The sequence below is a fragment of the Phoca vitulina genome, unplaced genomic scaffold, assembly GCF_004348235.1.
Source record: "Phoca vitulina isolate PV1807 unplaced genomic scaffold, GSC_HSeal_1.0 scaffold126, whole genome shotgun sequence".
Classification (NCBI taxonomy): domain Eukaryota; kingdom Metazoa; phylum Chordata; class Mammalia; order Carnivora; family Phocidae; genus Phoca; species Phoca vitulina.
In genome coordinates this window covers 260,112-274,545 of record NW_022589829.1, presented here as the reverse complement: position 1 = coordinate 274,545, position 14,434 = coordinate 260,112, and the positions used below count along the sequence as shown (strand labels likewise).

General features: G+C 51.0%; 1 protein-coding gene across 1 annotated transcript in view; it reads left to right on the top strand.

Annotated features, from left to right (window-relative positions):
• IMPA2 (inositol monophosphatase 2) overlaps positions 1 to 14,434 on the top strand; it is a 43,128-nt gene that overhangs the window by 14,687 nt on the left and 14,007 nt on the right. Inside the window, exons 2-5 of the mRNA XM_032399052.1 lie at positions 1,471 to 1,604; positions 8,758 to 8,862; positions 11,106 to 11,151; positions 13,343 to 13,451. Coding sequence (XP_032254943.1) covers positions 1,471 to 1,604; positions 8,758 to 8,862; positions 11,106 to 11,151; positions 13,343 to 13,451 — 394 coding nt within the window. The remainder of the gene's footprint in view (positions 1 to 1,470; positions 1,605 to 8,757; positions 8,863 to 11,105; positions 11,152 to 13,342; positions 13,452 to 14,434) is intronic.

The window sequence follows — 14,434 nt, the reverse complement described above, 5'->3', positions numbered from 1 at the left end:
TGTTGCACATAGAAGGGCCAGCAAGGTCCCAAGTGGCAGACAGTCTGGGGACTGGCACAGAAATGTTAATGGATTCTACGTGAGCGCTAGATGCTTTGACTTTTGCATCATTTACAAAATTACACTTTAGATTTTCTGTAATATGTATCTGTTAGCAACCAAGATGAAAAACAGAAGGAAACCTGTCCAGGCTCAGCACTGTTGGGGCTGGCACTGGCAGGGGCCGGTAATGTGGCGAGCGTGAAACGTGGGGATCACTTGATGTCTCGGGGTCTCCTGCTTATTCTTTAAAATTCCACATGCAGCCCTCCTCCTCCCTGCAGACTTGGGGGTCATCTCCTGCTGTCCTCTTCAGCACCGTCAGTACGAGCACAGGCTGGACATGAAGCAGGCCCGCGGGAAACATGATCGAAGGGGACGGATAAGGCTCAATGGGGGGGGCAAAGGATGTGGAGTCTGGGCAACTGAGTGATTGATGGTGCTTTGGGAAGAAATGCAGGATTTTGGGGTGGTAGCCAGTTTTGGAGGAAAGGTCTGAAGTCGTTTTTAGGTGTCCTGACTTTGTCGTCACGCTGAGGGAGACACTGAGTTGTTACAACAGACAGAAATGGAAAGAAAGGCCCAGGCTGGAGAAGGAGGGCTTTTTATTTCACAGAGTAGACCTGGTCCTTCCCAAAGTGTCCTGTGACTAATTAACCACTCCACATGCCTTCCTGTTTGGGCCTTCCAGGGGTTCCTGGAGCCGGATTGGGCTGGGCAGAGAGGCACCGGGAGGCACCCTCCATGCCTCGCCTCTGTATTTGGCTGCAGCAGGTTTGCACTGGGTAGTCTGCCTGTGAGCCCAGACCCGGGGGTCAGCGAGGTCTTGGGGTTGAAGCCAGCCGGTAGGCGCATCCGCCCTGGCCGGTAGGTGTCGCCCTGACCAGAGCGGCAGGGAGAGCGTGCCTTCCTGGTAAAGTACCTCTTAACCTCTCCCAGGTCTCCCCATTTGAATGTTTATAATCTGGATTCAAGAGCATGTGATCCACTCCATGTGATGCGTAAAGTGAATTAGGGAAAATACGTTTTTACAATGAGAGCAAATTCTTGGGACTCGGGGGCAAAGGTATGTTAGTTACATCATCTTACATTGGATGAAGCTTCATGCTCTTTAGAACCACTTCATGCTCTTTTTTCTTGTCCTTCAAAGAATAATTGCTCCACAGGTCGGACAAGCTTCAACAAGTTAGCCCGTCTTTCTGGTGAAAGCACAGTGGGTAGTTAGGCTCACTAGACGCCCCAACAGGAGCTCTTGGGTATGATGTTAAGCCCCCAGGGCCTGCCCGTGATGGAAGCAGCCAGTGGCCCTCAGACCCACGCCCACCACCCACTTTGTTCAGAGTTGACGCCCAGGAGGCGAGAGCATATTTGGAGGACCAGGCTGCTCATCCATTTCACTGCCTCCTGTACTTTTTTGTACTTTTATTTCAGATCATCAGAAAAGCCCTTTCTGAGGAAAAACGCGTCTCCACAAAAACATCAGCTGCTGACCTCGTGACAGAAACAGATCACCTTGTAGAAGGTTTAATTATTTCTGAGCTGCAGAAAAGGTTTCCTTCACACAGGTAGGTGTGTTCCTCCAGAGGGGACCCCGTTAACATGCTGCCATTGTCTCACGCGGGGTGCCACGCTGCCGGTCGCTGGGGGCAGATGTGAAACGGAGCCTCACAGTCGGCCTCCCGTGATTTGATCGCATGGTAAACATAATGTTTTCATTCATCTTACTGTCATCTTGACAACGCTCACGTCAGTCTGTTACCTTACAAACACTGAAAAGGCTCCACTGCTCTAACACGCTCAGGGGAAGTGCTCTGCTGCCCTCTGCTAAGCCACTTGACATATTTCTGGGAGGACTTGGAGCAAGTAACGTTCCCTGCCTGTGTCTGCATGGTGGCCCCATGCAGACTTTCCAAGAGGGATGCGTCCCCAGGTCCACGTCTGTTGGTGCGGCCCTGCTGGTTCTCAGGGACCCGTTCTCCCCTGTCAGGCCAGCACATGTGACAGGGAAAGCTGCTCTCCACCCTAGAAGGCCCTTATGAGGACTCCACCTTCTCTAGAGCAGAAGTTCTTTTTTTTTTTTTTTTTAAAGATTTTATTTATTTATTTGACAGAAAGTGACACAGCGAGAGAGGGAACACAAGCAGGGGGAGTGGGAGAGGGAGAAGCAGGCTTCCCGCGGAGCAGAGAGCCTGATGCGGGGCTCGATCCCAGGACTCTGGGACCACGACCCAAGCCGAAGGCAGACGCTTAATGACTGAGCCACCCAGGCGTGCCCCCCCTTTTTTTTTTTAAGATTTTATTTATTCATTTAGAGCAGAAGTTCTTAACCCTTTTGGGGTCACCATGTGGAGAATCCAATGCAAACCATTAATCTTTTCCTCAGGAAAATTCAGATATGTACGCAGCACTTTGCATCTAGTTCCAAGGGAACCCTAGACCTCAGAGGAAGACTCCCCTTGAACTCTGGGCAAGGCAGGGCAGTCCTCAGGCCCTCCCTCACCCCTGGAGCTCTGCAGGAGAGAGTTGGAAAACCTCCTCCTGACAAGGGAGGGCTCCCTCTCCTCAGAGGAGGCTGCCTGTGGGATTGGATTTCTGGGTATGGATTGCTGATTACGGTAAGGTTCCATGTTTGATGGGCTTACACAGCAGAGACGTGGAGGGTGGTCTCCCTCAGCATCCGTCTGGCACAGGGTGGGCGCAATAGAGTTTTTCCCTGTGAATGATTAAATGAAAGAAGGGACAAGCCAGCATTCAAACATACCTCCTCTTTCCCTGTTGTTTCCTCTTAACTGGTTAGGTCATCTCAGGGTCGAAATTCTCTCTGCCAATGGGTCGTGTTTGTTTTGTTTTGTTGCCTGTTATTTCCTACTTCCTTATTCAGTGTGAAGTCAGGATTCCTGACACGTGTTAGGATATTTACAAGCTCTAAAACATTTATGATTTTTTAACTTTTTGAAACGCAAGTTAAATGGTAATGTCAAAAGAATTCTATAGATTGCTTTTATTCTTTGAGAGGAAAAAGGACACAGTAACCGACATGTTGTTTCTGGTTGAGGAACTGTTTTGGTACTTGAGGTTTCTGTGGTATTGGCCCAGGTGTCTGTGGCAGAAGTTAGGGCTGGCTCGGCTCTGTGGGGTCCTGGTAAAGGCCTGGAGGTCACTGCAAGACTAGACATATTTATCAGGCTTCTGGAAGGTTTCAGTTAGATTACTCCTGAGAACCCCAATTCTGGAATTACATACGTGCTGCATGTCTTGGCAGCAGTTGCTAAGTGGTTTGGGTCCACTCTTGTGTCAGTATGGGGCATGGATTCCATTTGTACAAGGTGTATTTAAATATTCATTGCTGCATATCCCCGGATAAAAGTCAGTGTGTTATATGAGTGATCGTACCTGCCCAGGCCCCCCCACCAGCCACCCCCACCCCCGCTCTGCCCTGCAGCCCGGGGTCGCCAGGGGATCGCCAAACTCGGAAGCCCCCCTAGAAAACCATTGACCCAGAGCAGTGGACCCTACCTAGGGTGTGTGCCAGGCCCACGTGGGCTTCTCCAACCTGCTAATGCCAGGCCTCCTTCTCTGAAAAAGCCCTGGGAGAAGCAGATACACACACCTGACCAGGAATCCATGATTTAGAGTAGCAGTTCCCAAAGCGCCTCCAGCTCATACTGGCCAGGCTGGGATGGATGAGATGTGGCTGCCCCATGGTCACCTCTGGCTCTTAGCCACTTGCTTCTCAGCTCTGAGGGCAATACCAGGACTCGGGGAAGCCTGGATGTCCTTGTACTCTGCTCGGTTTGCCTAGAAAACTTAGGTAGATGAAATCATTTCTCAACATATCTATGCCAAGTGTGGAGTGGGTTTTTTTTTTGTTTTTTGCCAATGACTAGGATTCAGAAGAATTTGGGAGCATTTAATTGTATTTTAGATCATAGACAAATTGATATATTTGCAATGAGAAAACATTGCATACACATAGTAAAGTAGCGTATTGTAATTTTTCTGCATTCAGAACAATAAGTTAGCATAAACTGGCCTATCGTCTTTTTTTAGGAAGGACTCCCTGTTATTTTGAGCTTATGCTGGTCCCCATTTCTAGTTGTTTATGAAACTATTAAAGAGTGCAACTGTTTTTTTTATTTTTTATTTTTTATTTTTTATTTATTTAATAGAGATAGAGAGAGAGCACAAGCAGGCAGAGCGGCAGACAGAGGGAGAGGGAGAAGCAGGCTCCCTGCCGAGCAGGGAGCCCGATGCGGGGCTCGATCCCAGGACCCTGGGACCACGACCCGAGCCGAAGGCAGCCGCCCAACTGACTGAGCCACCCAGGCGCCCCAAGAGTGCAACTGTTTTTTTAATAAAATAAACAACAACCTGGTATAGGCTCCCTGTTTTATTATTTTATTGTACTCATTTCTGAAATCCAAAGTCTGTGTCCCCGATCTGGAAGATAGGAGTACCAAAGAACTCTAAGATTTAAACTTGCTACTGCCCGCAGCTTTGGAAAATCCCCCATCACCCGTTCTCAGGGTCTCAGCCTCCTCATCTAGGACCGAGGCACCTAGCCAAGGTCATCATACGGTGGTAATGACAGAAAGCAAACCAGCAGGTTGAGGTTGACAGTTAAAGCACAGTATTGGCATTGACCACATTAGCTCAGTCTCCATCCAGGCCTGCCTTTGTGGGGTGCCTAAACCTGTTTTTAGTTGATGATTTTGAATCAGGTCCAAGTTCTGCAACTTTGGAAATAATTCAGTAGCATCACTGAACCATATTTATATACACCCTGTCCGTGTCCCTTTTGTCTGGGTTAGCGCAGGCAGAGGGGGGAGAGCAGCCCAGCCGCTCAGTACACCCAGCTGCCTCCTCTGTCCCGGTCTGGGCTCCCCTCAGCAGGACGCGGCCTTGTCCATCGTGGTGACTCCCAGGCCCTGTGGCGTGCCCTGTGTGCCCTGGACTTGGAAAAAATATGTTCCTAGCCACCACCGGCTAATGCTTGCTTTCCGCCACTTTCGCACTGTTTTGCACCGGGCACTCATGTCATCAGGCCACGGAGCCTGCTGCAATGGTGGCCAGGCCTAAGAGCATTAATTGGCTCCCTAGTGAACCGAAGGGTGACCCTGACCTTGTCACAGAATAAACAAACCAACCAGGGAAAAAAGGCCTAAACACACTTGGCCGTCAAAATTATAAGGGTTTAGGGGCGCCTGAGTGGCTCAGTCGTTAAGCGTCTGCCTTCGGCTCAGGTCACGATCCCAGGGTCCTGGGATCGAGCCCCGCGTCGGGCTCCCTGTTTGGCGGGAAGCCTGTTTCTCCGTCTTCCACTCCCCCTGCTTGTGTTCCCTCTCTCGCTGTGTCTCTCTCTATCAAATAAATAAATAAAATCTTTAAAAAAAAAATTATAAGGGTTTAGAGGGGGAAAAAAAATTATAAGGGTTTGTTAGGACTCTAAGGAAAAAAAAAAGTAGTTAAATTATGCAAAAAGATATCATTCTAACTTGTTACCAAGCTTTGAACCTTACCCCAGTTGCTGCTTTCCTCTTGTATGGTAGATAGGCTTATGAAAAGGCCCTTGAGCTCCCTAAATTTAGGCACATGGCTTGTTTTTTTTTCTATTTATGTTATGGATTTTATGTAGCTGTCCAAATGCTTTTATTAAGGTCTCTGTTATTTCACACCTCCGTCTGTCCAAGTTGATTTCCCCACTCCCTCTGCAGAGAGCTGAAGAATGTTTTCTCCGCTTCCCACATGAAGGCAGTCAGGTTTCAGTGAATAAACTACATCCCTCCTCACATACCAGGGAGGTATTTTTGGTGCCTCAGAGGAGGGGACACGGGCCAAGGCCCTGCCCAAAAGTGTCACCCACAGGTGCGAAGCAAATAGCGAGGTGACGGACGTTCCTTCCCCCTCTGTTGACTTGGGCAGCTGAGTAGAGACAAGAACTCTTGGGCATGAATCCACTGCTGGGAAAGTCCAGGGCTCGGTGTGGTTCCTTTGAGTGCTTCCTACCCTACCAGAAATGCTGTGCAGGACAAAAGCTGTGTCAACAGGAGCATTGTGGGTGCTGCTTTGAACATGCTGCTTGGTGACCCTGTAGACCGCGTCCGTCCCACCTGCTCTGCTAGTGAGCCAGCCGCGCTCCGGGCCCTGCGCGTCCTGAGAAGCCCCACCGGTGTGCCACGGGCTGTGCTCCCTGACGGGCGCGTCCACTGCCAGCCCTGCAGAGATGCTCTTCCCTCTTCCTTCAGTGAGACCCCACAACTCTAGTAGGTACCAGCTTCCCACTTAAATCAGGTTTAAAAAGGAAGAAATTTCCACATTCCTCCTCAGTTCCTAGGAATTTATCTTTGGATGTGAGTCACTTCCATTTCTATCTTGACCTACTAGTAAGTTGTCTCACTGCTTTATCAACCTTGTGCCCAGTTTAAGATTTGGCACTTGATCCCTATATGTGTGTGTTCTTAGGGTGTGGACCCTTTTCTTTGGAAACATAATCACAAGCCATTGCATGGGAGGAAAATCATATAGCTATAGAAGAAGACATTGAAAAGAGATGTAGTTCCTTAAGTCTTTGGCTAAGAAAACTTGGCAGAGCTCATGCCACGCATAATCATCAGTGATTCTGCATGTTCGTCACCTGCCTCCCCACCATGGTCAGGAGTCACAGCCTGCCCAGCTTGGCTCCTCCAATTTCATGTCTTTCCTGACACCGTGTCTGCGGTGTAGACCTGCCTGCCTGGATCACATGATCCAGATGACCCAAAACTCCACGGAGGGGAATGAGGGGAGGGGCACAGTTCCCAGCAGGAGGAGGGGACCAGGAGCATGCATCCCTAAATTGTAAGCTTCTGGGCTCGGGTTGCTGGTCCAAGCTTTCTCTGCACTGCAGCTGTTTTTCAGGGGATGGATTTCTCAGGCGCCTTCGTCAGTGCTGCCCGGCCCTAGTGCTCTGCGTCTCCTGCGGGGGTTTCTCCAGGGGCAGCAGCTGGGGCGGTGGAAACACATAACCGGAGAATGATACATGTTCACTCCTCCCACACACGGACCGATTTCAGATCCTTTATCAGAGAGAGGGGGTAGACAACTCTGTGTGTGTGTGGACGGCGTGACTTTCATAGTCCGTGAAATGGAAAGGGGTGGTCCCAGATGAGTTACGGGGCATGTGACGGTGCTGGGGGGACGAGCAGTGACATCAGAATGCACTGGTTCTTCTTTCTCAGTGTTGCAGTTGAGGACAGCACTTGAGATGCAGCTAGTGAGAGTAAAGAACTTCTTAGTTTTTTGAAATTGCATTTAATTTCAATTATTTAAATAGTTCGTTAATTTAAATTATTTAAATAGTTTGAACCAGTAGCTCGTTGGGGCGGAGCAGTTAGAGGTTTCCAGCTCAGTGTTCTTATTGACAGTATGATGTCCATCTCATCTGCAAGTTCGTTGTTGCCACATCTTAGGACACCTGGTTCCTCTAGAGAAAGTGGTTTCCGGGAGCGCTTTGAAGCTGAGCAGGAGGGGCCAAGCAGCTGCCTGATGACCACAACTGACAACACACCAGATGCCACAGGAGGACAGATAAATGAGCAGGACTCATGTATCCTTCTCAGGACAAACATACTGTCTTCAGGCCTCCTTTTTCTCCAGTATAGACTGGACATAGCATGAGAACCTGCTAGAAAGCTCTCCACGAGGCCTTGTATTCACGCATAGAACACGTGGTTGCTCAGCACCTGCCGTGGACCAGGCCCTGGTGACAAGGCAGTACACGAGGCGAAGGCCCCACTCTTGGTGGACCTGGGTTTGTTACGTGACAGAGACATGGGCCAAGCAGTCAGTGTGCCAAGCCCTGTTGAGTAAGCTTTCGATCGGGATGTGTTTTGCTTGTTTGGGTTCCTAACGGGAAATAGCCTGCTCAAGTGAGGATGGTTCCAAGAGCGCTTGTCTACAGAGGACTAATTGTAAAGGCAGGGGCCGGGAACAGGGGCCACTCTCGCTGGTGCAGGACAGTATGCAGCCTGAGTCCTGGGCTGGTGCGTTCCTACAGGCTGGGGGGTACCAGAGCATGAAGGAGAAGGTGTGGCCCACCGAGGGGCTCCTAGGCCAGATACCAGGGTGGAAAGGGCCTCAGGAGATACGGCAGCTCCTGCTGAGCCCGGATGGTGGGCGGGTACAGTTGTCACCTTGTCTTCAGTTCAGAGGAGGCCAGGCTGGGGACAGACCTGGGAGGCGTCAGCTGTAGGGGACATTCAGTGCCTCGGGTCCAGCTTCAGTCCACGCCAGCCACAGCGCCACTGGTGGGAGAGCTCACGCCCGAGTCTGGGCTCTGCTCCCTGGCCAGTGTTCCTCGTGCTCTATCATTTGTCTTTGGCCTTTTCTCCTCCAGACTAAAATTAGAGCAGAGTTTAGCTTTGCGTTATAAGGTCTGTTTCCCAGCGTTCTTCATTCTCATATTTGTCCCCCTGGCCCACTCACATGTCCCGATGCTTTCCCAAAACTCCTACGTTGAGGTGTCACTTCATGTTTTCTAAATCCTGCTGAGTAAGTAGGCTAGCAGACAGATCAAAAAGCAGATGATCCTTTACAGACTCTGCCTCTGTTTGACCCAGAGAAGCCATAATGAAATCTCTACTGTGTCTGCTTTGTCTTTGATGGGACCAGAAGCAGTTTGAAGCGCTTTGTCTTGAGTTCTTGGCGAGTTTTCTCAGGCTGAGCCCCTGCCCACCACAGGTTCATTGCGGAAGAGTCTGCAGCCGCCGGGGCCAAGTGTGTGCTCACCCCCAGCCCCACCTGGATCGTCGACCCCATTGACGGCACCTGCAACTTTGTGCACAGGTGAGCATCAGCATGGGTCGCCCCTATTCTGGCCCTTAACCTGTCCTCTTCTCTAAGACTTTGTCTTTTCCAAAGCAGCATTCTTTGAGGCAGGAGTATATAGACAAACCTCTAGTAGGTTGATAGTCTCATTAAAAAGGTGGTCATGTATTGATCTTTTTTAAAATGAGGTTTTCCTTTTGTGAGATACTCTCAGCATGTAGGAGATACTCATTTGTTTAAAACTGTTGTGTTTGTCATCTTTAAAATGTTGGGTTGAATTAACAAGGACCCCTTAAGGAAGCCCCTGGAGAAACGAGCAGGGCTATGAAACAAGCATGTGCAGCCCAGCAGCCTCAGGAGCCCGGGTGTAGACAGCAGCACCCGAGGGCTGGCGTTCCAGAGCTGCCCGTGGAGGTGAGAGTAAGCCTCATGCAGTCATGAGGCGGGAATGAGGAACCCACTGGCAGCGGGCCAGGCCTAGTCTGACTGAGCAAATAACAGCCAAAAAGCAGGAGGTTTCAGAGAGGTCAGAGAGGCCCTCGGGGGGAGGGGAGGCGAGCCGCAGCTCAGGGAGGTGATAGGGACGCGGCCTCGACTCCAGAAGCTCTGACCGGTGCGGGGGCTGTTGGAGCTGTCCAAGGACACAAGGGCACCGAAGGTGACCTGGTTTCCACAGATGGTTGGTTCTCCGACACGAACACACGTGGGGCCTCCTGGAGAGCTGGTTGGCACAGGTTCCGGGCCCCTCCCCGGGCCCTTCCAGGCCAGGCATCCCTGCATGTGCATTTCTCAGCACACAGGGACACCAGCAGTGCAGAACCCCACTCTGAGAGCCCCCTCCCCAGATGAGCAGGAAACACTCCGTTTCCTTATATAGAGTGAAAAAGTAGGAGCACAGCCGGACTAGGGGGGCTTCGTTCCCGGTGCTGTGCTCTGTGTTTTGCATCAAATAGTGTGTTTATTTGTAAGTAGGTAAAGTCATCCTGATCTATCGTGTTAATCATCACCCTTTTCTTAACGTGGGTTATCTTGAGAATTTAGTCGGTCATGCCCACACGTTGCCTTTTGAGGCAATGGAATAGTGCCATCTGGTGACCGCCACAGCGTCAACAGACTAATGTGAACTAAAGCGTGACACACACACCCCCCCACCCTGGGCAGGAATTCGGTGCAGCCTCAGGTCTCCCCTCATAGGTGTGTTTCTCTGAGTGAAGCTCCCGTTCTTCTGTCTCACTTGTCATTGCTGTGCTGGTAATGGGGACGGGGGGGCTGAGCCATGTCATGCGGTGAAACCTGCACAGCCACGAGAGGGCTTCTTGTGGGCCCCGGTGGCCCTCAGCTTCCAGAACACCTTGAAGGGCCACAGTGTAGCGATCCTTGTGGCCTAAAGACATCAGAAACCTTTGCCCGCTGCAGCTCAGGCAGTCTGTTCATTCTTGCGTCCGGCAGCGTCAGGGCTGAAGCAGGTGGGGGCGAGAGCTTTCCCAGGGACTAAAGTGGAGCCTGGCGTGTGGTGTGTTTGCTCGGGGAGCCAAGCACCCGATGACTGTGCCGGCCGCCGCAGCCTCAGTGCAGGCTTACCTCTGCGGAGGACTGGTTTCATAGTTTTCCTGTAGGTTACAAGTACCCGGCTCGTCCTTCCTACTTGCTGGTAAGCTCTGCTGATCTTCACATAAAAGACAGATTATCTTGAAGAGGTACAGCAGTAGCAACAAAATCACAAAATAAAACCACGGGCAATCTGCGACGTCACAGCCCACCTCCGATGGCCTAGGCCTGCAGTTGGCCGCTTGGGAGCTCACTCAGGAGACGGGGTGGGGGGTGTTGTCACCCAGATCCGGCCTCTGCGGGGAGGCTATGATACCGCCTCCTGGGGGCCCCTCCTCACCTTACCGGGGACATGGGTCTGGCCTTTTTGGAGGTCTCTACTGTCCCTTTATGTCTCTGAAAACCGGACAGCTGATCATTAAAATCCCTCTCGGTTGGGTACTTGATGGTCATTGTTGAATTACAGCAGTCGTACACGACTTTCAGAATACTTCTTTCAGGGTCAGCTGTCTTACACACCGCTAAGCCTGTTTGTCTTGGAAGCAGTTAGTGAAATTGTGGGAGGGAATTTAAAATGAACAAGCCCACCCGCACTGTAGAAAGGTCCTTCTGCACCTCCAATGACAATGTTGCGTAGCCACACAGAGGCTCCTAAGAGTTTGCATGAGACCGTTTACGTTCTAGAGTGTAAACCATTCTGTTTTTCTTTGCAGATTTCCCACCGTGGCAGTGAGCATTGGATTTGCTGTAGACCAAGAGGTACGTGGTGGATGGGTTCCCCCAGGCCGGTGGTCCTAAACCCCTTGGGCCTGGCTTAGCATCGTCCTTTTCGGATTTGGTCCCCATACTCCTGTTTTTCTGTCTTTGTCATGTGCCTTAGTCATGACTAGTAAATCCAAGCATGTGTTTTTCAGATCCGGGAAAGTAAACAAAGGAACACTGGTTTGGGGGTGTGTGGGTTTGGGGCTCCATGGCCAGCCCACCCCCGTGGTGGCAGGCCCTTGTTTCCCCCATGGTCTTTCTGTGATGCTACTAAAGAAGCATGGAAAGGAAAGTTCTGAGCAAATACTCCACGTTAGTCCCCCTCTGACCCCTGGGGCGTGTGATCTAGTCCCACACAGAAGAAACTCCTATTTTTGGAGGACATTTTTAATCCCTGTCTTTCATTAGTTCTTCTCCATCTTTCCGTAGCTGTTAGCCTGAGAACACGGCTGCCTCAGGGTTCCCATCACCCTTGGAGCTAAGCGACAGCATGAGACCCACATCAAGGGCATTAATCAATTTAAGCAGCAATGCTGAGGAAAGACTTCACTTCTGTGCAGTCACCATAGTTACATTTAAATAGGACTGGGGGTTCAGTGTTTTCCAAAAGCAGCCCTCCACTAGGCACTGTTTTCTCATCTTCATCCTCAACACTAGCAGCGATTGCCCTGGCGTGGAGACCCAGGGATGTTTATACCTGCATAAAAGGTGAAGGTGAAGATACATAAGAATTTTAATATCAAAATCTGGTTAAGGAGTTACATGCTCACTTGTTTCTCTGTTCGGTGTCATTGAGACCAAGTAGGAGGTTGAGCTATAAGCTCAGAGGGTGACACTCATGACGGCATGTCCGTAGCTGGGTGGGGAGGACAAAACTGCGGTGGGCGGGCAAGGTCTCTGGAGGCGAGGCCTGCAGCTCCGATGGGCCTGGTGTGAGTGCGTGCAGGTGGGCCGGGCGTGTAGTGGAGGGCTCTCGTCAAGGGGCGCATTCCAGCCTTCCTCACCCTTTTCTCCTGCTAGCAAAGGCCACACACCCGACCACCCTGGGGGCACAGGGTCTAGAGGCCCGCATGGTTCTAGGACAACTCTGATTTGGAAACCCCCTTAAAGCCAGGGTGGTGGGAAGGAGGGAAGATAGTTAAGTGTTGCTGGAAAGCTGACTGAATGATCCTCCCCAGAAATAAACCCTTTTCCTGCATTGTCAGGGAGTCCATTCCACTGTGGTCGAGCTCACCCCAGGCCAGCCGAGACTCTTCCCCAGAGACTAGGCCCGGGTCTCTCTCCATTTTCCAGCGAGACGAAAACATGGCCAACCCCCAGACCACACACACTTGCCCCTGTTAACCCCGAATAGTGACGAGTCGGTGGAGGAAAGAAACAAAGCACAGGAGTGTAAGGCAGCGTTTTTTTCCATGCTCGCCTCTTCTTTTTACTGTTTGCGACCGGGAGGCTGCTTTCTGAGGCGTTTGTCACCTGCTGTACGCAGCGTGGCAGTGGTTTGGCGCCCCGCCTGCTCAGCGCCGCGCCCCTCCTCGGTGAATCACCTCTCCTGCTTGGCCGTCCTGGAGTCCGAGTCCATAGGCTTTACAGGTGTATTCTTAATTCTTCACACGTCAGCAACTTTGAGGGTTTCTATGGGGGTGCGTTAGTCACAAGTAGCCTTCCCCAGCCCCCACCCCCCAAAACAGAGGCCTTTCTGAAGAGTTAAGCTTTTTCAGTAACTTCCAGTTACTAATGTTTGATTATGAGGTTAATTTTTTTTTTCTAAAGATTTTATTTATTTATTTGACAGAGGGAGAGATAGCGAGAGCAGGAACACAAGCAGGGGAAGTGGGAGAGAGAGAAGCAGGCCTCCCGCCGAGCAGGGAGCCCGATGTGGGGCTCGATCCCAGGACCCTGGGATCATGACCTGAGCCGAAGGCAGACGCTCAACGACTGAGCCACCCAGGCGCCCTATGAGGTTAATTTTTAATAAAGCTGTATTTGTTTTAATACATTTTTAAAGGCAGTTTGCTTTCATATCCGGTTTTGAACCGAGGCACTAATTTTTTTTCCAACTCCCTTTTGAAAGGTAGTTTCCATCACATTGGTCGTAACACCTAGAATCCTTCCCCTTTGAATTACTGTTACTGTCTCTGTCAAATTAGTGAAGCACGTTTGTTTTCCGTCCTGCCCCTGCACCCCGCAGCTTGAATTTGGAGTGATTTACCACTGCACAGAGGAGCGGCTGTACACGGGCCGGAGGGGCCGCGGCGCCTTCTGCAACGGCCAGCGACTCCGGGTCTCCGGGGAGACAGGTGGGGCTTCACGCGGCTCGTCTCAGCTCCTTTCAGAGTGAGAAGTGTGAATGGAAAATGCCAAAATCACCATCCTGGGAGACGGTGCTGGAACTCCCCTGCTGAGGGTTCAATTTCTTTAGGGACATTGCGTCCCTGAGGATCTGGAAAGCCAGCCAGTTCTGGGTCTTCATGTTTTTGTGGATGTGGCCAGGAGCTTTAAATAGTCTCATTCTGTTTTACCCTCGAATATTTCAGCTTTCATGCTCAGAGAAACCCAGTCACCAGTATGGTTTGGTCTCTAGCAATCCAAGGACAAGGGCAGAGTCCGAAGCGTGCTTGGGCCCTCAGAGCGTCCAGGTAGACATCGGTCATCCCGACGTCCCCGGGGCGACGTCACCCAGATGCAGTCTGTGGCCCCCTGGGTGTGGATGGACTGCCACGGGCTCAGTTTCCATAAGATGGGTGGCCATGGGAATGAGTCGTGTAAATAAGTGATGTTTCCACACACCACAGCGTTATTCCTAAACCAGAACCTCAAGGATATCCAGTAGCTTCTATAAAGCGACTGTGGTTATGTCAAACTGCGTATAACTGTGTATCGGTAACAATACGCCAGCTTAGGTTTTTCGCCGTCTTTTGGGCCTTTCTTTCACACCGATGATGTCAGTGATATTTTTTCGCATTGTGGGACAGGTACCGTACTGTAGGGGGGAGAAGTCAAAGACGAGCCCTAGCCTCGAAGCAGCTAGATGAGGAGAGACTTTGAAAGCTCCCTCGTGTCCATGTTTGGGTCTAAAAAGGTATTAAGCACCGTTGCTGCGAACCTCTCACTTGCACATTTCCGCAGCAGGACATCATGAGGCATGCTCCCCCTTTCTTCATTCTTCCTTTTCTTTTCTGCGTTGTCTTCCTCCCTGGATGATACCTGTGTGTCTAGATGGCCTCAGAGGCAGTGAGAGGAGTACGGTGTGTCCCTGCCCTCCAGCTGCCCCTCAGTGAGT